At 43.8% G+C, this 25,015-nt stretch overlaps 2 protein-coding genes and 1 long non-coding RNA gene across 39 annotated transcripts in view; 1 reads left to right on the top strand and 2 right to left on the bottom strand.

Moving 5' to 3' along the window:
• The window catches only part of SORBS1 (sorbin and SH3 domain containing 1), a 211,881-nt gene extending 196,288 nt beyond the window's left edge, over positions 1–15,593 (top strand). For 29 of the 37 annotated variants that reach the window (XM_082223035.1, XM_082223036.1, XM_082223014.1 and 26 more), the window contains 5 exons: positions 2,879–2,995; positions 8,782–8,841; positions 10,470–10,660; positions 11,587–11,699; positions 12,904–15,593. In XM_082223035.1, the coding sequence (XP_082079161.1) occupies positions 2,879–2,995; positions 8,782–8,841; positions 10,470–10,660; positions 11,587–11,699; positions 12,904–12,971 (549 nt within the window). In that variant the 3' untranslated portion in view covers positions 12,972–15,593. The remainder of the gene's footprint in view (positions 1–2,878; positions 2,996–8,781; positions 8,842–10,469; positions 10,661–11,586; positions 11,700–12,903) is intronic. The other 8 variants (XM_082223030.1, XM_082223029.1, XM_082223004.1 and 5 more) reach the window with 7 other exon arrangements.
• On the bottom strand, positions 82–6,462 carry LOC309532731. The gene is made up of 2 exons (XR_014219985.1): positions 4,553–6,462; positions 82–1,531 (listed from the first exon to the last, which is right to left on the bottom strand). It is a non-coding gene; the product is annotated as an uncharacterized lncRNA (long non-coding RNA).
• COG3 (component of oligomeric golgi complex 3) overlaps positions 12,903–25,015 on the bottom strand; it is a 47,434-nt gene continuing 35,321 nt past the window's right edge. The window contains exons 20-23 of the mRNA XM_082223084.1: positions 24,825–24,900; positions 22,610–22,737; positions 19,765–19,863; positions 12,903–18,413 (exon numbers count right to left, since the gene is read on the bottom strand). Coding sequence (XP_082079210.1) covers positions 18,384–18,413; positions 19,765–19,863; positions 22,610–22,737; positions 24,825–24,900 — 333 coding nt within the window. The 3' untranslated portion in view covers positions 12,903–18,383. The remainder of the gene's footprint in view (positions 18,414–19,764; positions 19,864–22,609; positions 22,738–24,824; positions 24,901–25,015) is intronic.

The following is a 25,015-nucleotide window of genomic DNA, read 5'->3' as shown; positions in this document are numbered from 1 at the left end:
TTGAGTGTTGCCTGTGTGTGCTACTGACCCGGGTTGCAGCTCACACTAGCTCAGTGTTTCCCAGACTTGCATCTTCAGCTGTTTTGTTTTTTGGACTACAACTCCCATCATCCCTTGCTAGCAGGACCAGTGGTCAGGGATGATGGTAACTGTAGTCCAAACACAGCTGGAGACCTAAGTCTGGGAAACACTGTTCTAGCTGGTATATTCCTTCTAGCTTGACGGTAACTAACAGCAAAACTTTGTCCCCTGAGCCGGTTGCGTTGGAAGAGTCAACAGAGTGAAGATCATTTTGGGATGGGTCCCAGGTTGAGAAGTGGTTCTCATATATAGCCTAGTCCAGGGTGTTATGAAGTTCTCACCCTGGGCCAGCAGGGGCATACTGTAGATAGTTATGCAAATAAGGGATCGAAAGTGACCTTCAGTGATTGGATAGTTTTAGAAAGTTGTTACAGTAACGTTGTACTGGAGCTCTACATAAGCAGGCTGACTGAACCCTTCAGTTCAGTTCTGTCCTGGCCTGTGAATAAATAAGAGCTGTTTGGAGAATCGCTGTGTCGTCTGATATGTTCACCCACAACTTAACACTGGCGACGAAGGTGGGATGGATGGACAGCAGAGCACAGCCAGATGCAGCCACCCTCTGAGCAGAGCTGAATCACCGAGCTGAAACAGCAAGCGAAATCACTGAACGTCACTTTCGATCCCTTATTTGCATAACTATCTACAGTATCCCTCTGCTGGCCCAGGGTGAGAACTTCAGTACATAACACCGAGCTTTCCAAAGTGTGTGTCGCGACACATTAGTGCGTCGGCTGCAGTGTGCAGCTGTGTCATGCGAATGTCCCTGGAAAGGGGTTAGTTTGACCTTCGGTTTGCTAGTAAAACTGAATTACTGTGTCCTGAAAGGATGGACGTCTAAAAAGGGTGTCACCGACATGAAAAGTTTGGAAAGCTCTAGCCTAGTCTGTTGGACGGTGGCTCTCAAAGGATGTGTCTTGAGAGCAGCTTTGCTTTCGTGATCCAAGGAATGCTGTAGGCAAAGTAGCTGTAGTCCGCGTTCCCGTAAGATGTTAGGACCCTGCTCAGGTATCCCAAATGGAAAACACTCTTTAAGCTATGGTGTCATTTAGCAAAACTGATGCACTCACCCAGACAACTGCTAATGGTAATCTTGGGGGGGGGGTGGAGGAGTGCAGTGAAAAGGCTTCTTCTCTGGTCCTCCAGGGAAGGGGCTTCTCATTGCCTTCCTCTGCCTCCAGCATATACCATATTTTTTGCTCTATAAGGCTCACTTTTTCCCTCCTAAAAAGTAAGAGGAAATGTGTGTGCGTCTTATGGAAGCGAATGCAGGCTGCGCAGCTATCCCAGAAGCCAGAACAGCAAGAGGGATTGCTGCTTTCACTGCACAGCGATCCCTCTTGCTGTTCTGGCTTCTGAGATTCAGAATATTTTTTTTCTTGTTTTCCTCCTCCAAAAACTAGGTGCGTCTTGTGGTCTGGTGCGTCTTATAGAGCAAAAAATACGGTATCTATTGCTTTTCCAGCCACCCAATTTCATTGAGGGTTTGAACCTCCACATGAACTGGCAAGTCTATGGTACTATCAGCCAGACAGTGAAAAGTACCGTATTTACTTGAGTCGAATGTGCCATCGAATCTAACGCGCACCTCAGTTTTCAGAACCTTGAAACGAAAGACAGAGAGCATTTGCCGGCAAATGTAAATGTGCTGTTGAATCCAATGCGCACCTTAATTTTCACAACGTAATTTGGCCCCAATACGGTGAGCATTGGCTTTGAGTAAATACGGTAGGTAGTTGGCTGCAGGGCTGGGTCTTTTGCATAGGAGGACAAAAAATATGGTTGCTGTGGGGCTGTTTTAGTAGGGATGGGGTGTTCAAAACTGGAGAGGAATTCATTAGTTTACGTCCGTCTCAGAAGGGGAGATGATAGTACTCGCCAACGAGTTGTAGACCTGGACTAGTAACATGCAGACTGGGAAAACTCTTAGCAGCACCAAAGGTGTTTATTTCAGCTGGATGAAATATACTTGGAGTCGAGAGTGGATTTCATGCTCTTTATTCAGCTCATAGTGGTGAGGAGGAATGAAAGTTTCCCCAAAGTATCTGCTTTATATACCTTATTTACACAATGGGCCCCACATGATTGGCTAATTCCGGGATTCTCCTGTAGGCCAATCAGGTTGTGGATTCACTTCCATCTGGAGCTGGATTGGGTGGCTCCTGCAGACCAATCATACTGCTGCATTGTTCTAGGACCAATCAGACTGCTGTATTTTGGATCCTATTGTTCTAGGACCAATCAGACTGCTGCATTTTGGATCCTATTCAACTCAGTACATAACACCGGATCTCATACATTGGTTTTGGCATAAGGCTGCGTACACACAATACATGAAATTTGCCTCTCTCCTGCCCCAAAGAATCCCTGAAAGTGTAGTTTGCCCTTGCAGAGCTACAGTTCCCAGACCCCTTACAAACTACAGCTCTCAGCTTTAAAATGTACTTTTAAAATGCATGGTGTGTGCCTAACCCCTTGAGACCTGTGGAGGAACAACCAGAAAGGGATAGAATTTGTAAGTAAATATATTTCCAGGTGCACACTAATTCTTGTCTCAATGTTTTCAGGGGAGTCATGTCATTGAGCTAACAACATTCATTCTAAGCCCATTAAGCTTGCGATACTAATATGGGTCCCGACCACTTTGAAAAGGCATGCCTGTTTTTTGCATGGACTTGTTGACGATACTTGCACCGAGTTCAGAACACGTTTTCTTGTTTGTAAGAGCATCATTGCTGCAATGATGTGTCGACGGGTCATTTCCCTTTGCTGACCAACTTTTCCTTCCTTTTAAAAGTCTGTCAACGCAAAACCATTCTCTCCATCTACTCTTCTGTCTCCCTCTGCAATTTCTTCCTTTGCGGTTAGAACACAAGTACCTCCCAGACTCTCACGCACGGTCAACGTCCCACAGGTAATCACGGGAGTTTGGAGCCGGGGGGGGGGGGATGTCATTGATTGATATTTCATGCTCACTGCTGTTGCTTATCAACATGTGAATTTCAGAGGTCAAGTACATCTTTTATATTTAGTAAATTGCTATGGGTATTAGATTAGGTTGGACTGATAAATAGATTGTTGCCACCTTAATCTGAGCCAGAGACCATCTAAGACAGGCATAGGCAAACTCTAGCACTCCATCATCCCTGACCACTGGTCCTGTTAGCTAGAGATGATGGGAATTGTAGTCCCAAACATCTGGAGGGCCGGAGTTTGCCTATGCCTGATCTAAGAGCCAGCTGTCTGCTCTGACTAGCAAAAGTAAAAGAAATGTACAACACCAAGCACAAAAGGCGTGAGGGAGGAAACTTTAAAACAGTACTTGAATTTTATAAAATAGCAGAAAGGCCTTAGGAAACGCTCAAGCCATTTCAGTTCAAAACCTTCAGGGTCACAATACAGTTCCTATTAAGGCAATAGCACGTCTTAATTAAGGTATTGCCTTAACAGGAAAACGGTATTCCTTGTTCCCCGCAAGGAGACTTTAAGTAAAACATGTCGGCCATTTTATAGGTCCTTCCTACTATTTTATACCATGGTGTTCTTTTAGAACTGTTTTGATATTTTTGCCTGTGTTTTATTTTTCTGGCTGTTATTCTGACTGCTAGCAGCCTCTCAAGATCTTCCTTTTTCAGCCGTATAAATTGGATCCTGTCTTCATTGAGAATATTAATTGGTTGGGTTTAAGGTCGTTAGCTTCACAAGTGGTTAGTTCAAATGGTTGAACTAACCCTGTGGGGTGGGAAACATTTTCATTACGAGTGACGTGGGAAAAGTTGTATCTGGTGTTAATTAGTAGGTATTAATCTCAGCCAGGATTCCATGTTACTGTCCTTATATAAACTGTGCATAACTTTTTGGCAAGGCGAGGTTTTTGTGTCGGAATCACGTGGGTAGGTTCTCTTGCTATTTGTTAAGCTTTCATTGGCAGCGAGAGAGGTTGGGGATCCCAGGGCATGGATGGTGGTCTGCAGTGAGTTCTGTTTGCTTGTGTTAGGTCAGCTTACCTATGCTATCAGTGGGTTCTTGCTGTTGTCTTGTTGGGCTGTGTGTGTAATAAAGGGGGGGAGCTATACCGGGGTGAAGGTGTCCTCTTTTATTTTTCACTGTGCTAGTTTCAGTTTCTTTGTTAGCTTTTCTGAGAGGGCTGTTTCCCATATGGTTTGGTACCAGTGGTCCATGTTCACTCCTAACAGGTCCGGTACGGCAAAGTACCGTATTTTTTGCTCTAGAAGACTCACTTTTTCCCTCCTAAAAAGTAAGGGGAAATGTGTGTGCGTCTTATGGAGCGAATGCCGGCTGCGCAGCTATCCCAGAAGCCAGAACAGCAAGAGGGATTGCTGCTTTCACTGCGTAGCAATTCCTCTTGCTGTTCTGGCTTCTGAGATTCAGAATATATTTTTTCTTGTTTTCCTCCTCCAAAAACTAGTCTTGTGGTCTGCTGCTTCTTATAGAGCGAAAAATACAGTACATTACAAAGAGAGACTTTGTCTGTGTGGACAACCCTGCGTGGGGGACCTTTATTGCAGTGTCTGTTATATATAGACCCAAGAGACCGATCTATAAAACCCTTGTTTATGAATGGAACACATCTGAATAGGGTGGAAAGGGTGTCATGGCTGCTGCGCGACGCTGACAACTTTGTTACTTATAAAGTAGCACTCTATGCGTTGACAGCTAAAAAGATCAGGAGGAAAGAACTAGAAAAAAATAGCAGTCAACTGCAAAGGGGATTCGGATATTTAATTTGGCACATCTTACCTGAGAATCTTCTGCTATTCTATTTAATGCAACAAATAATTTTAGTAGCCGCGACCGTGGTTTTATTGTATGTGTGGTGCCTGATTATTTTTATGGTTATTGTTGTCTTTCGTTTTGCTCGCCTTCTGAATGATGCCATGGCCTATGGCTAGTGCTATAGAAAGGTTAACTGCAACTGGAGCAGGTCCCACCAGTGTCTAGTTATGACACTCCTGGCTGCTGAGAGTAGCTGGCTTAAGAGTTTTTTGTAGCGTGAGTGTGCATTATCATCTTAGAACATATTCAGTAAGGCCAGATCTGAAGTGTCTTTTAATACCTGCTTTGTTCTTTTGCATATTTCTAGTAGGACTGATGTCCAAAAGTGTTTGATTTTGGGGCAGTCCCACCATATATGGAGGGAAGTGCCTGTAGAGGGGCAACCTCTCCAGCACTTTTGTGAGGTTTCTGGGTATATCAGCACCAACTTACGTGGTGTTAGGTACCATCTGTAGATACGTTTCTGGGCGAGTTTCCCCTTTTTTTGGCTGAGATTAAAGGGTGGTTTTGACCACAGTTTAGTCCATTGGGTAGGGTTTATTTCGTAACGTATGCCATGCTCCCATTGTTTTTTGATTGAGATGAGGAGGTTTGTGGGATTCTGGAGCAGTATTTTGTTATTTGTGGATAGCATCTCTTTGCCATGTCCCTCTGCTGTCAGGAGTTTTTTGAAGGTGGTCAAAGGCCTAGTGGGTGCTGTTTTTATTGCTGGGGTGTTTAAGAAGGCATGTAGCTGGTAGGGTGTTAGCCAGGGTATTTGGGTATCCCCTAGTTTGTCTTGTATTTCTTACGTCGGTATGGGTTTATAGGCATCTGTTAGGTGGTGTAAGGCTTTGGCTTGCCAAGTTTTTACTTGGAAGTTTGGGGCTGGGTGATGGAGTCGTGGATTGTGGGCCCAGGAAGGTTAGTTGGGATGGGGTTGGAGACAGTTTGCCTACTTTTTCCTTCCATGTTTTAAACATGGACTGTGTGGACCTGTTTAGTGTTGCTGGGATTTTCCTTAGTTTGCTTTGGAAGAATGAGTATGCTATGGCGGGGGTGTTTTCGATTGTGTCTATTTTTACGTGTGCCTATTGTTTCGTCTCGTCTTCTAGGATGTACGGGATTATGTGGCGCACTTGGTTGGCGAGGTGTAGTTTGGTCAGAATCGAGTATACACTTCCAAAATTAATGCTGAATACATTACTTCTGGTAAACGAGCTGCAGAACCACTAGAGGGCCGTGAAAAATTGTGTTCCAGGATTTTTAGACTCGACTACCCATGTACTATCTGAAACCAAAGGGGCTCATTGGTTGCCAGATGTGAAATATATTGCCATTCTTTTTAGCTCTCCAACCTCGCTATAATCCTATCTCAGTGTTTCTCAAATTTGGGTCCCCAGCTGCTGTTGGACTACAACTCCCATCATCCCTAGCTAGCATGGTCAGGGATGATGGGAGTTGTAGTCCCAAGTCTGAGGAACGCTGCTAGATTGCAGCCTCCCAAATACAGGGTCACAGGTTTGGAACCTTCCCCCAAACTCATAACAATAGTCTTAGAAAAGAAAAACCAAAGTGAACAGAGTTTTTGGTTGTTGTTTTTTTAAAAAAGGAAAACACAAAAGGTGTGATCAGTTGTCTGTCCTTTTCATGCTACTACCTGGAAGATCACATAATCCGGACTCTCAACAGCTAATTAGTGAGTGGCAAGGTGTTGCGCTAATTGCAGTAGGATGCAAGGCACAAGGTGTTGTCTTCCAAGCCAACAGATGATGCAGCAATTTGCCCTGCAACACACGACGTCTTGATAAGCTAGAACAGCTCTTGCCAGCTAGCCATTACAGACACAGTAGGAATTGAGAGACAAGTTGAGAGCTGAGTACATAGAACTGAGGTGCTCTCTGGTAACAATACAGCTGAAAGGACCTTTTTCACCTGTTACGAAGCCGAATCATAGAAATCGTAAGGGAGAGGTTACGTATCATAATTTCAACAATGCGAAAGACCACTTTACCCAATTTGTTCTCCCCAGATTCTGTCTTGAGAGTTTCAGGAGACTGGTTAAAGTCTCCTGAGGTTATCTCTTACTTAAATGGATGTCGTTGCTGTGTTGGGTTCTTTGAAATGGGAATTGAAACAGCACGGCTCTCGCCATCCATCGAGAGATTTTTGTATGTGAATAAGCGGCGTAAAAAATGAATCTGACTTGTGTGCCTGAGCCCAAACGCATTCTTCTGCAGCTGACATTTATGTCTGTGAATTGTGACGGCTTGTGCCCAGTAACCTGAATGTACTGTCCTAAGTGGAAAATTGCCACAGTAGACATTCCCAGTTATATAAAAGGGAGATACAGAAAAGAGAGTCGAGGCTAGCAGCAAAGTGTAAACTTGGAAGCCTTCCTATCTGCATCACTTGTGCCTGCTTCTCATATCCCCAGAAAGGACTCCCAATTTGTTCTTTTCCCCCCCAAGAGGGGCAGCTGTGCTCGTAGCAGCTTAAAGGCAAATAAATATATATTCTGGCCTGAGCTTTTGTGGCTAGAGTACAGTCTTAAATTGGCAGGCGTATATACCACTTTGTAAAACCGTGTTGACGTGGGTTTGCCACCCCCCACCCTGCTTTAAAATCAAGCGGTTTATAAATTTTGTGAAATAAAATAATAAATGCACATGTTTTGGGGGAGGGATGAAGAGGTCCGCAGGTACAGAAATGCCTAAAGCATAAGAATAATATAATCTAATAAATAAGTAACATAATCATTATATAATAAACCACAAACCACGACAATTGCATTAAAGCAACACAAACACCCTAGCTCACAAACTGGTCAGCTAATTAACATGCAGTGGAATTTTTAAAAAATAGCATAATATTGATTAATCTAGGTGACATAACTGCATTTCCTGGTCAGTTATATTTCAGCCATTTTGCACAGTTGTTTCCTTTGTGGGCCCATTTGCTTTCAAACTTGGGCGCATCCCAGTTTCATAAAACAGTGGTACCTTGGAAGTCGAATGGAATCCGTTCCGCAAGTCCGTTCGACTTCTGAAAATGTTCGAAAACCAAGACTTGGCTTCCGATTGGAAGCCGCGGAAGCCATGACGGATGTTCAGTTTGCAAAGAACTTTTGCAAAGCAGAACACTCACTTCCGGTTTTGTGGCGTTCAGGACCCAAACCGTTCATCTTGCAAGTTGTTCGAGATCCAAGGTACGGCTGTAGTTTATTCATTTACCAAATATCCCCTTGATAGGAAACATGAGTGATCAAATGCCTACCTGTTTGGACGCAAAATGGTCCCACATGAAAAGTAAAGAACATACCTAAGGACCTCCATAGGTGTGTAAATATAAATGAGTAAATTAAAAGAAAAAGTTAACGTGCTTGATGCTTGCATGTGCTTCTATATATAAAAAGTTGTCCCCCCCCCCCCCCGGTGACTGTCAGGAGTTACAGAATGTTGAGGACAAAAGAATAAGAAAATTCTAGGTTAATTCATCTCATTGTCTGGCAAATCCTATCATCAGGGGCTCCAAAGTGTATCTTCTTGCTCCAAGCAGTGCTCATAGGTATTCTGCATGTTTCCGTTTCCTCCCCTGGTAATTCCCCTTTAAATCACGGAGTCTAGAGTTTGTGCTCTTTTGTGTCCTTCCAGAGGAACTGTGCCATAATATTTTTTTGAACATCGGTCTTTGTTTTGCTAACCCATCATTTCATCTTCTAGCTCTTCTTCTTCTAATCCTTCTTGCCAGAGTCACAGTGTGTGCTCTACGGCACAGCTGTTTAATAATATCCAGCGGCGAATGTCATTTATGTCAAATTTCCCTTGTTTATTTTTGTTTTGCTTTCTTCCTATGATTTGAATTTGACTTGCTAGTGCATTTGCTAAAATGTCTCCCTTACCATGTGCTTTGGTGATCACACAGCCTTCTCATCATTCATTGAGGCCAGGACCAGATCTCACAGAATCTGAAAAGAGCTATGTGGTAAGATCGCCTGAGATTCATATCTGCAGCCCCATTTTAGCATTGTTCATACAAGCGCCATTCTCTCTTATTTCCATTTCATACTTTTGGAGGTGTAAGCAAAACAATACCGTACACAAGAGGTACCAGCAGACTCGGAGTAATCCTGAGGTTTGCAGGTGCTTTATAAAAAAAAAAAATCTTTAGAAAGGAGCCCTAAAGGGAGCAAACACCCCCTAACCATTTTCACAGGAACTCAGTGGCATGAAATGTTGTCTGACTGAGGTTGGGTGGGGTTGCGAGAACCAATTGGGAGAGGGAATGGAATGGCTGAAAAGTGAAAAAGTGAGGAGGAAGAGATACACAGGTGTTGATATGAGGTTGAATAATCCATCTCATTTTCTGGACAGGTCATTTCCTAATTCCTTCTCATTTCCTGAGAAGCTATTTTAAATGTTTCTGGAGGTAGACGTCCAAAGATTGTTATATAGTAGGGATTGAGAAGAACTGTGTCCTCATTCAAAACAAACACAAAAATGGAAGGAGGAAATCAGGAGACCCTCCAAGTGTCCCTATTTTCCAGGGACAGTTCCGGATTTTCAGAAGCTGTCCCGGTTTCTGATTTCATCCTTAGGACGTCCCTAGTTTCATTGGTGAAATGTTGGAGGGTATGGAATAGGATGTCCCTATTTTCATCAGAGAAACGTTGGAGGGGACGTACTCTTATTTATATTGGAGAAATGTTGGAGGGCATGGAACAAGCCCCAGGCCAGTGACAACTGAGCATAGTTACTTGACCCAAAATGAGGCCTGGCTTGTGGGAGGAGAGAGCAAAAACCTGAGGGGAGAGGAAATGTAGCAGTGACCATATCCCTGAACCAGAAGTATCTCAGCCTGCAACATTTTGGTGCAGTGCTGCACTCATAAAGCATCTGTTACCTGCTTCTTGACATCGTAGTCTAGACGTGCCAGTATTTGGGGGGGAAAGGAGCCCCAAATGCCAGAGCTGGGCAGAGCGGGTTTGGTTATGTGAACAATGGTAATTTTTTTGACTCTCAACCCTAATTATTTTGCCACCGCTGTCCCAAGTACACGAGATGGAGGCTCTGGTGCAAGGTGAGCTGAACCAGGTGCCATCGCAAACACCTGGCTTCTATGTGGAGTTTTGGTGCGCAGTTAGGCCATTGCAACAGGAGCTGAAATTTTCTGAAACAAAGGCTACTGTAGACAAAGGAAACACAGGCATTAAATATCTGTAGCATTGGGGGGAGAACTTTGGTTGCATGCATGTGATGTGTTTTGAAATGACGCACTCAGAGCTGGAAGATGTGAACTTGAGGTCCTTGCTAATTCCAGTATCTTTTGCTGCTACTGCTTTGTTACAAATACGTCAATCTATATATCTAAAACTAAATAGCAAACTCTTCTGTATCTTGCCTCTGTTTTTCCATGCTTTCCACCTGGATTCCTCTACACTTCACTGGCTGGATCTACCACTGTATTGTCTTACTGGATTGCTACAACTGGATTTCCCCGTCTCTTACTGACTATCCCCCCTCCTCCCCACTTCCCCCTGTTCACTGTCCTCTGACGTGTCCCACCCCCCCACCCCCCGTGGATGTCAACCCTGCACTGTCTCTACCGCCCAGGAAACCGTTTGCAATGAGATCTTAAACATTGCGGAAAAGTCCGTTCATTACTGCAGCACAATTTCTCAGCCTCTTGTCTCTTGCCACAAGGGGCCCCATAGTGACAATAAATCATCTTTCATCATTTCTCAGCAACCGCAAGTCCTGCCGCTGGGAACAAGCCTCGACAGGAACCATGCGCCACAAGATATGTAAGTTGGTCCGAAAGGGGACGCATTCGCCCCCTCATTTCAGCAGCTGTCGTACATTTGATGGATGGAATGCAGGAGACACAGCACAATTTTTAGTTTGATGGGTTTTCTTATTTAACACAAGGGATTCACCAGTATTTTGGTTTTGTGGTCTTGGCTGAGATCACAAGAGGAAATTGTGCCCTATTGATCCTACCAGACTCGTCTTCATTTTTTAAAATATCATGGATCAGAGGTCTGGAGATGGATGTGTGGTACCTTGGTGTGGACTTTTGGAACTTCCTGCTAGTTGGAAGACTTCAGAAGGGCGGTGGCAGCCCATAATCTCCCCAGTGAGGTCTTGTAGACACTTTTGCCATCAAGAGTGCCACAGGGCCACTGGATGAAGTTCTACGTGCCACTCCTTGCCACCTGATCTGGTCCCATGGTTTCAAGATTTATTTAGGGGCTGTCTGTGGTGCAGAATAGGGTACGAGGGAGCTGATGAGAACTGAATACGGCCAGAATATTGTTGGATAAAGTTGAGAGAGGGCAGAGGAAATTTAGACTCCTATCCCAGCAGATTTCCTGTTTGTGGAATGCTCTCCCCAGGGAAGCATGGTACCTTCATTATACACCTTTAGGCGCCAGGCAAAAATGTTCCTCTTTAACCAGGCCTTAAAGACATGCAATGCTCTTTTAAATGTTGGGGAGGGGGGATTATTGGGTTGGTTTTTGGTTTTATTATGCATTTTGTGTTTTTATATTGTGATTTTTATCTTGTAACAGCACTGAGACCTGTGGGTATAGGGTGGTATACAAATTTGAATCATCATCATTGGATCTGTATTTGAAGAAAGTTAGTTACAAAGAGGGATATTGTTAGTAGTGGCTGGCAATCTCTTCCCTTAATTCTACCCCCCTCCACTGTTTCTGTGCGTTTTCAGGCTTAGCTACCAAGCACTGTACAGCTATGTCCCGCAGAATGAAGATGAGCTGGAGTTAAGAGATGGAGATATCATAGATGTCATGGAGAAGTGTGATGACGGCTGGTTTGTTGGTGAGCATGACATCTGTCATTTCAACTCGTTTTTAAAACGTTAACGGGAGCATTAATTAATATCATCCATTTGATTCACAGACCTATTTACACAAAATCTACAGTTAGCCAGAGCAGCGTACATGCTATAATTCTGCTAATTTGCTTGACTCAGAGTGATTGCGTATATGCTGCTGTGAATTTGCTATGCATTTTAGCAGTAACAGCAGTGGCTACAAATCGTAATGTTTTCCCTGTGACACCCCACCACCACCACCAATGGAAAATTGTCTTGACAACCCAAAAACTTTCCTGGGCAAGATTCAAGCAGCAGCTCTATATATGTTTCGCAAAAGCTACTGTAGAAACAGCACTGGGATGGGGAAGAAATCATACAAACTGAATTTTGATGTGGCAGAAGACAAAAGGGCGGGGAAGCAAAGGACCAAAAGATGTAGAGTTATCGGTACATGGTCTTTTATTTCAGCTAGGATTAAGCCAGGCTCCGCTGAAAAGATTTATTTTGAGGGGAAACGTGAAGAAAAAGAGGGAGCTCTTCTGGTATGGACTTCCAAGGAGACGGGGCATCACATCAGATCTCTGTCCCATTGGGCAGCATGTGTTTCAGCATTCTAGGAAGACACAGTCACAGGCCATTGGTCCACGTAGCTCAGTGTTGTCTACAGACTGGCAGCAGCTCTCCATAATTTTAGGCTGGGTTTCAGCCTTATCTGGAGATAGGTAAAGGGACCCCTGACCATTAGGTCCAGTCATGGACGACTCTGGGGTTGCGACGCTCATTTTGCTTTACTGGCCAAGGGAGCCAGCGTACAGCTTCCGGGTCATGTGGCCAGCATGACTAAGCCGCTTCTGGCGAACCAGAGCAGCACGGATACGCCGTTTACCTTCCCGCCGGAGTGGTACCTATTTATCTACTTGCACTTTAACGTGCTTTCGAACTGCTAGGTGGGCAGGAGCAGGCACCGAGCAATGGGAGCTCACCCCGTCGCAGGGATTCGAACCGCCGACCTTCTGATCGGCAAGCCCTAGGCTCAGTGGTTTAACCCCATGCACTAACCAAATAAGTGGAGGATCCTTTCACGGGATCAAGTTGTGTGTTATCCTGCTACACAGCGATAGCAAAGCAAAGATGGGAAAGCCATCACTACCAGCCTGCTTTTTGGTCCGCCACGCCCACGTTTGTTCTTGTTTTCTTTCTCAACAGGCACATCCCGGAGAACACAACAGTTTGGTACTTTCCCAGGCAACTACGTGAAACTTGTATCTTCGTAAAAGCCATTGCTAGCCCGTTGGTGATTTCACCAGGAGAGAGAGAGACAGACAGACAGACAAAGAGAAGGACCTGGGTTTGAAACTGTAAGAAAAAAATGTTCAGAAAAGACTTATTTCATGAATGTAGCCGACAAGCGAGGAGACGCGGATGTGAATGTGGTAAAAGTGTTGGACTGACTCGAAGCCCTTGCCTCCTTTAAAGGTTGACCAGAGCAAAGTACCGAGCCGCTTACAATGCTGCCTTTGTGTCTGCTTTTATCCTTCAGGGGCGGCAAGATAAGACTTCGCTTTCGTTCAGTATTGAGTATTGCTCTCCGCGGTGTGAAACTGGGGGAAAGCAATGAGATGGGAGTGTGACATAACGTGAGCAGGGTGGGGAGGGGAAGAGAACACGAGAACAGTGAATGCATTTTGGTTGCAGAATCTGTGACTGCAGTCCGGCTGGCAGAGGGTGAAGTTGGTGTCTCATCCTGCTAAAAACCTCATGCAGCTCTTCTTCCCTTCCTTTGGAATGTGCACCTTAACACATATGAAGGGGAAAGGAATTTACGGAGACCCATTTTATATAGAAGGGCACATTGCCAAGATCATCCTCCCATTATCTTTTAATTCACTACACCAGATTTAAGCAGGCTTTTCTGTGTTTCCTATTCCCGCGTTTTATTGAGGTTGCAATCTTCTATTTTGTTTTACTGATCAGTTGGCTGTCAGAAACCTACTTTTACTGCACTTAACTAAAACAGCAAGTGAGGCAGCGGTCTTGACACTGTGCCTTGAGGCAGACGAAAAGAACTGAGTCTGGATCTTTGATTGGTCATTAAGATTTGGCGTTACCAGCCGATAAAATGTTGTATTCTGTTCTGCTTGACATTATCCAGCCACGTTCTAGGCATTTTGACCCAGCTATTCCACACGTATCCTGAAAGTTCTGCCCACTGCCATGTTCTGGGCCAGATCTACTCAGAATGTCATTTGCACAAGCTTCTAAAGCCACATTTCTGCCAGCGGCGCTTGTGCTGAAGCCATTTCCAGTGGTTTGTGCCTTTGTGAGAATTTAGTGCATTCTTTTTGGATGAACACTGCGTTAAAAAAAACCCCACACCAATCGTCTGCATTTTAAAGCATAACTGTTGCCACTATTGCTTCCTCGTCCTCTTAACCGGAATAGCTCCTGCCGGAGGATTTATTTGGAAGTCAGATGCAGTGATTTCAGGTCACCTAATTTCCTAAGTGGACTCCTACCAGCCCAGATGGCAGACCAGAGGATTGGTAGGGTAAGAAAAAGTGATCCATTCATTCACAACTCTCTGCCTTTTTCTCTTTTTGCAGTTGCTTCTTACATGTCTGGCTTAGCACCAAATAATAAAGCAAGCAGACAGACTCTATCAAGGCATTCTTCTCAGTTGTGGATATATTCTGGCAAAATATTCCTGAAGGTGCCTTTTTAGAATTGGTGGCAAATGTGATTTTTCTGCCTGTCTTTTCGAAAAGAAACACAGAAAAGTACAAGCAACCTGCACGTCTGGATTTCCAAAGCCACTTTGTTTTGGATCTCCTTGAATTATACACTATTCTGACTGCAATCCTTTGCACACTTACCAGGGAGTAAGCCCCATTGTGTTCAATGGAATTTAATTCTGAGTAAGCATGCATAGAATTCCAGTGCCAATTTCCCAAATTTTGCACTTCAGTGCAAAACGAACCTGTTGTTTTTTTCATAGTCATTTTGTTTAAAAAGAGAAAAGGGGTCATGGACAAGTAAAACTAGCAAAGATTTAGATTGCGATTTTGTCATAAGCTGTATTTATTAAATATAAAAAAATCCTATTTTTCTGCTGATGCTTTTATACAGTTTATTCCTAGTAACAGCAACTAACTCACGGTCAGCATTTTTGCAGTTCGTTGTATTAATAGCCATGCTCCAAAATACCAGGATTTCTTTTTTGCTGACTCTTCCCCACCCCACCCCCCACAAGATCAGCCAAAAAAAAAGTCAATTGAAGTGCTTTAATATTATGACTGTATATATGTACATTTGCCTTTGTATAGACTTACAAATAACTTATATTGAAGAAAATTAAATTCATGGAAAGCTTTTTAAAAAGGGCAGTAAAGAAGAAGACTTTTCCATTTTTATTTATATTAATTATTCCATGTACGATCACATTAAATATGAGAGGTTAGCAAAATTATAGCTCAGTTACAACTAAGCCACAAAATGCTGCTTCCATCCATTTGGAGAGCTAACATTTTCATAATGAAGGATTGTTACTGCTTTAGTCCCATTGAAATGATTTACAGTCTCCTGCATCTCTTGCACAGGAAGAGGGTCCGAGAGAACGGCTTCCCTAACATATTTCAATGGGTTTCTAATGCTTTTTTTATTTGCATTTCTATCCGAAGCAGCGTTTAGACGTGGCATTAAAAACGAAAAAGGATTGGATAGGTGCAAATCATGAGCTTAACCATCTTGGCCGTATGTAACCATCTCGATGCCATTTTTAGTTTTAATAATACACATGCGTGTTCTGTGCTCACCCATTACCCGTCAAGAAGTCACTTTTTGCGTTTTGTTTCCTCATTGCAGTGGATTATTATTTGACAATAAATGGAAAGATTGAATTCAAAGTGTGTTCTTTTACAGAAGTGATTTAGTAAACATCAGCCTCCGGTTGGTGGTGCCTGTATTCGCAAGAATGTAAGAAAATCCCTTGCTGATTCAGGATCCTGGGGCTCTCCAAGGCCGGGGCCTGGGCAAAGCTCGCACCCAGGACCTGAGCACACCAGCGCTCTCCTCAATTGTGATTCTCTGCAACTAGTAGCCACTGATCACCTTATTTTCCAAGAAGTTGTCTGATCCTCTTTTAAAGCTGTCTCTTTAAACCCCTGGATACTATTTGTGGGCACATTTGGAATGTGAAATTGCCAAGGCAGTACAATTGAAGAATATGCAACGGTGGGCCAGGGCCTGAGCTCCCCCAGTCCTGCACAAATACCATATTGGCCCGAATATAAGCCACACTTTTTCTCCAAATTCCGACTGCGAAAAGTTTATGTGCTGCTTAAATTTGTGACCTTACCAAAATTGGCTTTTACAATATCACTGTAGAATTTTCTTCCACATTTGCTATCTGCGGATGTGAATGCCTGCAGAATTTTAAGGGAGTGGCTTAAATTCAGGTATTGTCTTCTTCCCTCTTGAATTTTAAAGGTGCGGCTTATATTCGGGCCAATACGGTACTCCTGCATATGGGCTTATCATGATGGAATAGAGGACTGAGCACACATTTTTTTTGGGGGGTGTACAATGATTACCCTTCAGGAGTGGCTGGCAAACCTTGTTCTACGAGGCTTGCAAAAAGATACTTTCGGATGGAAACGCAACAGGAACAGAGTGCACACCTTCCATTCCACAAAGGAACAACCAAATTATCATGATGATAATTATCCACAACACAGGATACAAAAACCTGGGCTGAAAGGAAGCATAGCTAAAGCAATCTGTGTGTTGTATGTCTCAAGAGGTGGCAACAGCTCAAGTAGTTTCTTAATAAATAAATATAAAAGGAACTTGCCTTCAGAAAATACCGGGGAGGACTTTTCCTGAAGCAGCCATTCCTTTTTCGAAATCACATGCAACTAGCCCAGCGTAGACAAAACGAAACTATCTCAAAGTAAGAAAGCAGAACTTTTATTTAAAAGGGGGGGGGGGGAAACAAAGAGAAACATTAGTCAAATAATATAATCTTTGATAAGGTTTTAAATTATGTACACTATTTTTATACGTAAATATCTGAAGCTATAGCTTTATACAAGTTTGCTAGAACAGGATGACACAGGGTGGGTGGGATAAAGGCATTCTGCTTTAGAAACAAAAGGATTTGGTCAACTGATTCGAACGCTTAGGAAATTTGATTAAAATACATTATAACTTCATATAAAGCAATCATGCCATAATTTACTTGAAAAGCATGATACGAAGTCCACAGGACATCATTTTACAACAAATCTGCTTTGCAGTAACAGCTTTCAACGGGTGCCAATTGCCTTGTCAAATGAGAGGCAGACAAACAGTTTGAAGCGGCTTTAAAAACACACCACTAATATGCAGACCCCCCCAACCACCAATTTATGAATAAAAGCAAAGTGGTAATGGGAGTTTTATTTCTTTCTATAAATTTGAACTCGTAACTATAAAAGCTTTCTTATTAATTCCACCCCAACCACAAAGATGGCTTTCCCCTCAAATTATTATTTGGGAATTACCTTAATGTCATATACATTTGTTGGAACTTAAGTTTTAGTTCCTTCTCTCCATAACTAGTGCTGCCTTTTGTTCCTCGTTCATGCTAGCCTCCTGATTTTACAGTCATTTTAGCATCCAGCGGATCTTGAAAAGAGAAATGTTTAAAGCAGGGCTGGGAAAAAGAGACTCTGTGACTCTCCAGCTAGCTAGAGACAGGGAGGGTGGCAGGTTAGGAAACTCTGGTTTAACGTAAACCAAAAAGCATGAGATAAAGTTGCCACAAGCAAGAAGGCACAGGCAAACCAAGACTCCTCTCCATCTCCACTCCAATTAAGGTTTTTAGTTGCTGCTGTTATTTGTAAAAAACAGAAGTTCCAATGGAGCTTCATTTTTATAAAATGAATTATTTCACATATCAGTAATTCAAACTTAGAAGCCATTTCTCTATGGCAGTTCCTCAATTGCATAGCTTTCTCTGCACATCCTATGCACACAATTTTACTGCGGCAAATTTCTTTTTAGAGTTATTAAGAATTGGTGAGTGTCAGTACACCAGTCAAATACTGGAGAAATTTTCACAATGTGCTTCATTTACACGTGCAGCTAAACCATTTGATATACAGCTGATCAGCTTCAACTGAGACTTATTGCCGGAGGGCAAATGAAAGCTTTTTCACAAATGCTCTCTTCACCACTCACTGACTGCGGTGCCGTGATGACTTGTGAATGTGCAATTTGGAGGGTATTATTGAGATAGTGTGGGAAGGTGTGTACATACACTTATGCCTTCTGTTAAAGAGATTCTTGGGTCCCTGCCTTCTCCAATTTATTTTCAGCACATCCCTTGGCAAAGAAACAAACACATATTAACAAAATTGGGTAGGGGAGCAAATAGAATTTAACCCCAACATGTTTGCAGTCAAGGTAGGTAGATGCTAACAAACAAAAAAAGCTGACCATTGTTCTGAATAAAGCAGTATTTCTGCTTTATTTTTTTAAAAAAAGTTATAACATACTGGGGTTCATCCTCTTCTTGTTCACCTGACCTTCGGATGGATGATGCTAAAAGCAGGTAGAATGGCACACCTCGAGTCCGCTTCAGATAAATGTCCATTTCACCATTTCACTGCCTGACAGACAATTTGAAGAGGCTTCTCAAAGAGGGACTACTTTGCTGTTGACAAAAGGAGATTTACCTGGAAGGCAAATGGCAAAGGGGTTTCACTACTGTGGAACTCGTAACGCCTGTTTTACAAAAGCAGTAAAATTTGGTGGTGGGGTTTGCACAGGGAAGGTCCTGGATATGGAGATCTGAAACTATTTGAGGGCTGCTGCCCAGAGCAGCGCTTCCGTTGCCGCAAGGAATCAGAGGAGGAAACGAGGCTTGTTAAATGGGAGCACAATCTCGTTCCTGTGCGTTGGGCAGGGGTGGGGGCTTCCCTCTCATACAGACACACATAGAGGAAGAGTTTGTGGCTTCCTAATCCCTTCTGCACACCATACCACAAACATCCCAGACTGCATGGCCCAGGGGTCAGCAAACTTTTTTAGCAGGGGGCCGGTTCACCGTCCCTCAGACCTTGTGGTGGGCCGGATTACACACACATACAGTGGTACCTCGGGTTACGTACCGTATTTTTCGCCCTATAGGGCGCACCGGCCCATAGGGCGCACCTAGTTTTTTTTTGGGGGGGGGAATAAAGGAATTTTTCATCCGACCCCAGCCCCCAGAACAGGCTGCTATCCGCAAGCCTAGGGAGCCCGGCGGGAACTCTTCAGATATCTGCTCGAAGCCCGGGGCGTGCTTCAGGATGCAGGCTGCTATCCGCAAGCCTGGGGAGCCGGGCAGGAACTCCCGTGGGCTCCCCAGGCTTGCAGATAGCGCACCGACCCCTCTTGCTCTCCAGGCTTCAGCGAAAGCCTGCATTCGCCCCATAGGACACACACACATTTCCCCTTCATTTTTGGAGGGGAAAAAGTGCGTCCTATAGGGCGAAAAATACGGTACTTAATTCGTTCCGGAGGTCCGTCTGGGCATGCAGGTGGCGAGACTTCGAATTGGCTGGCACCAATCAAAGCCCCCTACCTCAACAGGGCAGGGAGAAGCCGTGAGGAGGGGCCGCCATGGTGGGAGGGGAAATGGCACAGCCCAAACAGATCCATGTGGTGATTCCCAGACCGTCCACAGGCTGGATCCAGAAGGCAATTGGGCCTGATCTGGCCCGCGGGCCTTAGTTTGCCGACCCCTGGCATAGCCTGTAAGCAAAGTTTTGAGCAAGGCCCTTGTACCAGTTACAATGGCTGGCTGTTGCCTAGATCGGAGACATCCTGTAGCTTTGTTTCTGGATGCACTGCTAGCCTGTCAACATAACCCAAAAGGAAGCATTTGTGCTGCTTTTGTCTTAAAGCCATCTGCAAAATTTATTCAGGGGTCAAACTTCCCATGCTCAGAACATTTAGTTAAAAGAATATATTGATCTGACCGAATTTCACCCAAAATGTAGTTCGCACAGAATGGATTTTTAAAATAAGAGTTTTCTTACATACCTGTTCCATTGAAGGGCAGGCTACAATCTGGAGATCTTCTTTGCTAAATTCTTCTTTTAGTAGAGCATGCAGCTTCTGGAACACTTGCTGAATATTGTTCTGAGGAAAGGAAGAAAATATTTAAAACTTTCCTTTTTTAAAAAAAATAATACTTTTTATTACATTTCCCATTTTTTGTAATCACAATATCTATACATAAATAAAATATTTTTAAATAAAATATTTAAAACGTTCCTCGCCCTAAGACCAGCCTTCAAATAAGAACGCATACAGAGAACGGATATCCAGTTTGGGGGGAAACTAATCAGTTAAGGTGACTTAGAAGCTTCTTTTGTTACTTCTACATTCTCCCATTAGGCAGTTAAAATTCAAGGGGTCAGAGATGTCACTGTGTAAGAAAACCTACATTAGCAGCTGGCGGTCTACACAAGCCCCTAAGACGAATAAGGCCCCTTATGCGGCGTTTATCTGTAAAGGCACAGCCTACTGGAAGGATGTAGGAGTGACAGAACATAATAGCAGCCTTGCTGGATGTGCCTGGCCTAATCCAGCATCTTGTTAACTAGATGCCACCAGGAAACCCACAACCAGGCCTTGAGCGATACTGTTGTTTTCCAGCAACTGGTATTCAGAGGCATGGAGTCTCTGACCCCAAAGGAAGCGTATACCCATCATGAATACCAGTCGCCGATAGGCTAATTCCCCTTTGCAGCCAAAGTTGGAGGCCATCACCACATCCTGGAAAACCAAATTTCATAGTCCTGCTATGTGCTGCGCGAAGAATCAGCTTCGCTAGGTGACCCCACAGTGATACCAATTAATCCGTTCCTGAAGTCTGTTCTTAAACCAAATCCGTTCTCAAACCGAGGCGTGCTTTCCCTAACGAAGCCTCCCGCTGCCGGTGCCCTTCCACCATTCGGCTTCCGTTCGTAGACCAAGGTAAAGTTCACAAACTACTTCCGTTTTTGCAGAGTTCGTAAACCTAATAGTTCATAAACAGGACTGTTCATAAACCGAGGTACCACTGTACTATGAAAGAGAAAGTGTGGGGGACTGCTTTCCACACCGTGAATAATTTTACACACCGTTATCATGTTCCATCCTTAACTTTCCCGCCCCTAAACCAAAAAGCCCCAAACGCTGCAATTCTTCATCATACAGGAGTCGCCACAGCTCTCTGATCATTTTGATTTCCCTTTTCTGCGCCAAAACTGGCTCTACAAGCCACATATGGTTTATAGGCAGCTTCAGGAAGTAAACGAAAAGAAGATTAAGAGGACAAATTCTGTCATGAACTCAGCTGCAGGCGTTTACTCCTCATCCACAAAATCACCTTTCCTGGTCACTTGCAGACATCCCTGGAACTACAAGGGCAGCAGAGCAGAGAACTACGGGTAGACTAGAGAAGAGGAAGAGGAGCCAGGATGCAGCAGGAACTGTGGTGTAAGAAGTGAGGACAACCAAAGACCTGGCATTAGCTATAGACTATATGGGACTGGCTGAAATGACCGGCAGAATCCGCGACCAGGGGAAAGAGACGGCGGATGAAGATTGGAAGAAATTCAAAATTTATCTTAAGAAACATTGTAAAATTAATGAATGCTAAAATGTCGAGGTTTTAGAAAAAAAGGGGATTACAGCGGTAAAAGATTAAGTAAAAGAAAAGAATAAGGGAAAATTTGATAAAACCAAGGGTTAGGATTTGCTGAAATAAGTTTGGAAATTGGGATGTAGAAAGGGGAGGTACGGGGAAGTCGGTGAAGTAAGGTTCAAGAAAAAAGGATACGAAATTATCCATGTTCATTTGTGTGTGTGTTTTTTGTTTGTATTGTGTATTGTTTGTGTTTATAAAAACTGTGAAAAACCAATAAAAATTTTATATATAAAAAAAGACCTGGCATTAGCTACAGGAAGATTTTGCAGGCCACTCCAGAATATAGGGGATGTGGGTGGCGCTGTGGGTTAAACCAGAGCCTAGGACTTGCCGATCAGAAGGTCAGCAGTTCTAATCCCCGCAACGGGGTGACCTTTTAAAAAAAAAATAATGCTTTTTATTACATTTTCCATTTTTGGTAATCACAATATCCATACATAAATCAAATATTTATAAATAAAATATTTAAAACTTTCCTCACCCTAAGACCAGCCTTCAAAAATGGATGCATACAGAGAACGGATATCCAGTTTGGGGAAAAACTAATCAGTTAAGGTGACTTAGAAGCTTCTTTTGTTACTTCTACATTCTCCCATTAGGCAGTTAAAACTCAAGGGGTCAGAGATGTCCCTGTGTAAGAAAACCTACATTAGCAGCTGGCTGTCTACATAAGCCCCTAAGACGAGCTCCCGTTGCTCGGTCCCTGCTCCTGCCAACCTAGCAGTTTGAAAGCACGTCAAAGTGCAAGTAGATAAATAAGTACCGCTCTGGCGGGAAGGTAAATGGCGTTTCCGTGCGCTGCTCTGGTTCGCCAGAAGTGGCTCAGTCATGCTGGCCACATGACTGTATGCCGGCTCCCTCGGCCAATAAAGCGAGATGAGCGCCGCAACCCCAGAGTCGGCCACGACTGGACCTAATGGTCAGGGGTCCCTTTACCTTTACCAGAATGTAGCACCATACATTTGTCCAAGAAAAGGTACAAACTTCCACAGAATCACCAAAGGGATGAGCTACAGAGGTTGCTTAGTTTGAGGCAAAACAGGATCACTTGACTTAAAACACGTTGCAACATTTTGCAAATATGAATTAGCTACTATTAAAGTATGCATTCAAGTATGTAAAGTGAAAAACCTATAAAACTTTGGTTCTCATATTAATAAAAAAAAGAGGAAACGCTACCGAAATACTTACCCTAACCGGCTTGAACAAGATGAACTCTGTGTCCTTGTTGGATAAATACAGCGACATGCTCTGCAATGTCGAGGGCAGTTTTGTTTTGATGGTCCTGTATGTCGAAGACACCAAGTCGGCAATCTTTGCTGCGAAACAGAATTCAAAGACATATTAGCGGCAGAGAACTTGTCCTTTTGAAATCCAGTCATGGTTTATTGGCTGTCTCTTATACGAAGCAAGCACCTGCCCTGCTACATGCTTGTCGCAGAATCACAGAACTGCAGAGCTGGAAAGGGACCCCCAAGCCCAGCTCCCTGCAGTGCATACATTTCTTTCCATACATTGCAGATATCTAAAACTGCTGTGTTAGTTTCTGTAAAAATATGTATTTGCAAGCAACCCTATTCCTTCTGGAAATGATGGGATGAACATCAAAGCAATACATATAAATTGCATTTATATCCTGCCTTTCCTTACTTACTAAGGTGTAAATGAGATGGCCTTCCATCCAGTAACTGACCAGACCTTAACCTTAGTTTCACAAACTGACTACATCAGGGGTCAGCAAACTTTTTCAGCAGGGGGCCGGTCCACTGTCCCTCAGACCTTGTGGGGGGCCAGACTATATTGTGAAAAAAATAATGAATGAATTCCTATGCCCTACAAATAGCCCAGAGATGCATCTTAAATAAAAACACACATTCTACTCGTGTAAAAACACGCTGATTCCCGGACCGCCTGTGGGCCGGATTTAGAAGGCGATTGGGCTTTGTTTGCCTACCCATGGACTACATCATGCACCTTCGGTTAACCAAAAGTAATTTGTTGGTGGAAAGAGAATAATGGCAGTCACAATGCAACAAAACTTACTGAGAAAGGGCCTCCTGGATTTGCAACCTAAAAAGTCACGGAGTGGGACCCATGCAGCAACTCCAAAGTATATTTTATTTCAGTAGTAGCGGAGTGCCCATAAGGAACTTTTGTGTGTGCGTGTGTCCAATGATACAACTGCCATGCACACAGTAGTGGAAAGGAGATGCCTGCTACTGCACTATATTGTCATCCTTCCCACTTACCGTATTGGCCTGAATATAAGCCTCACTTTCCCTCCAAATTCCAACCATGAAAAGTTACAAGTGAGGCTTGTATTCACGACCTTACGGTATGCAGCCAGGACACACAGCACCAGGAGTGCGGCAAAGCCGCGCCCGCCTCATGCATAGTCTCCCATCCTCTCCCCCAAGGCCGGGAAGGGAGAGAGTGAGGAAGGAGAAAGGCTGCCAGCAACACAGGTGCGGCTTATATTCGGGCCAATACAGTACAGTGGTACCTCGGGTTACATACGCTTCAGGTTGCAGACTCCATTAACCCAGAAATAGTACCTTGGGTTAAGAACTTTGCTTCAGGATGAGAACAGAAATCGTGCTCCGGCGGCACAGCGGCAGCAGGAGGCCCCATTAGCTAAAGTGGTGCTTCAGGTTAAGAGCAGTTTCAGGTTAAGAACAGACCTCCGGAATGAATTAAGTACTTAACCCAAGGTACCACTGTATTGTGCTTTGAAGGTTAAAGGCTCTGCCTGTGGCTTCCCCAAGCACCAGGTATCAGAAAGCAGGGAAAGCAATATTTGCAAGTGCACCAGAGGAAAGGTGGACAAGAGCAGCAAATGTTTGCAGAAGGATGCAAAGTTACACCGAGACAGAGGACCTCTCCCTTGGCAAACACTCCTTTTGCCGGCAAGCTGTCTTCCTTCTCTATGCTGGGCATGGAGCATATGGCAAACAAATGGATTTTCTGTCCTCCATGGGACCTTTTGTTGCATGTGTACGGGAGACACTTACTGTATTCTACTTCAGTGTTTCCCAACCTTGGGCCTCCAGCTGTTTTTGAACTACAATTCCCATCATCCCTGACCACTGGTCTTGCTAGCTAGGGATGATGGGAGTTGTAGTCCAAAAACAGCTGGAGGCCCAAGGTTGGGAAACACTGTTCTACTTATTTTCCATTCAGCTTGGATACAAGCCAAAGCGGTTAAGTGAGGTTCGTTAAAGATGGGTAACGGTCAACCCTTTGAATAGTTACCCCCCTGAATTAAACTTTTACAAATTAACGTTTAAAATAAAAAAAAGATCCAGAATGGCGAAGTCAGTGAGCCAAACGAACTCCATCTCGCAGAAGGCAGAAAAGAAAGGTAAGCATGTACAAAGGGCTGTGAGATTGCACCTAAAGAGATTACCTGGTTGAGCCCAAGGTTGCTGCAAAAGGCTGTATTTAGGACCGCCTTGAGTAGCCATTGCCTTCAGAGCAGAAACCTAAAGTAATGAGATGGAAAACAAGCAATGCATCAAATGCTATGTCGTGCTTAGCAGTCATGTCGGTATTGTAAAGTGTTTAAAGGTCTTTATATGCAGCACCCCAGCAATAGCG

The sequence above is a fragment of the Podarcis vaucheri genome, assembly GCF_965113315.1.
Source record: "Podarcis vaucheri genome assembly, chromosome: 5".
NCBI lineage: Eukaryota > Metazoa > Chordata > Lepidosauria > Squamata > Lacertidae > Podarcis > Podarcis vaucheri.
Note: the sequence above shows the minus strand (reverse complement) of the source record. Positions and strands in the feature narration are given on the sequence as shown.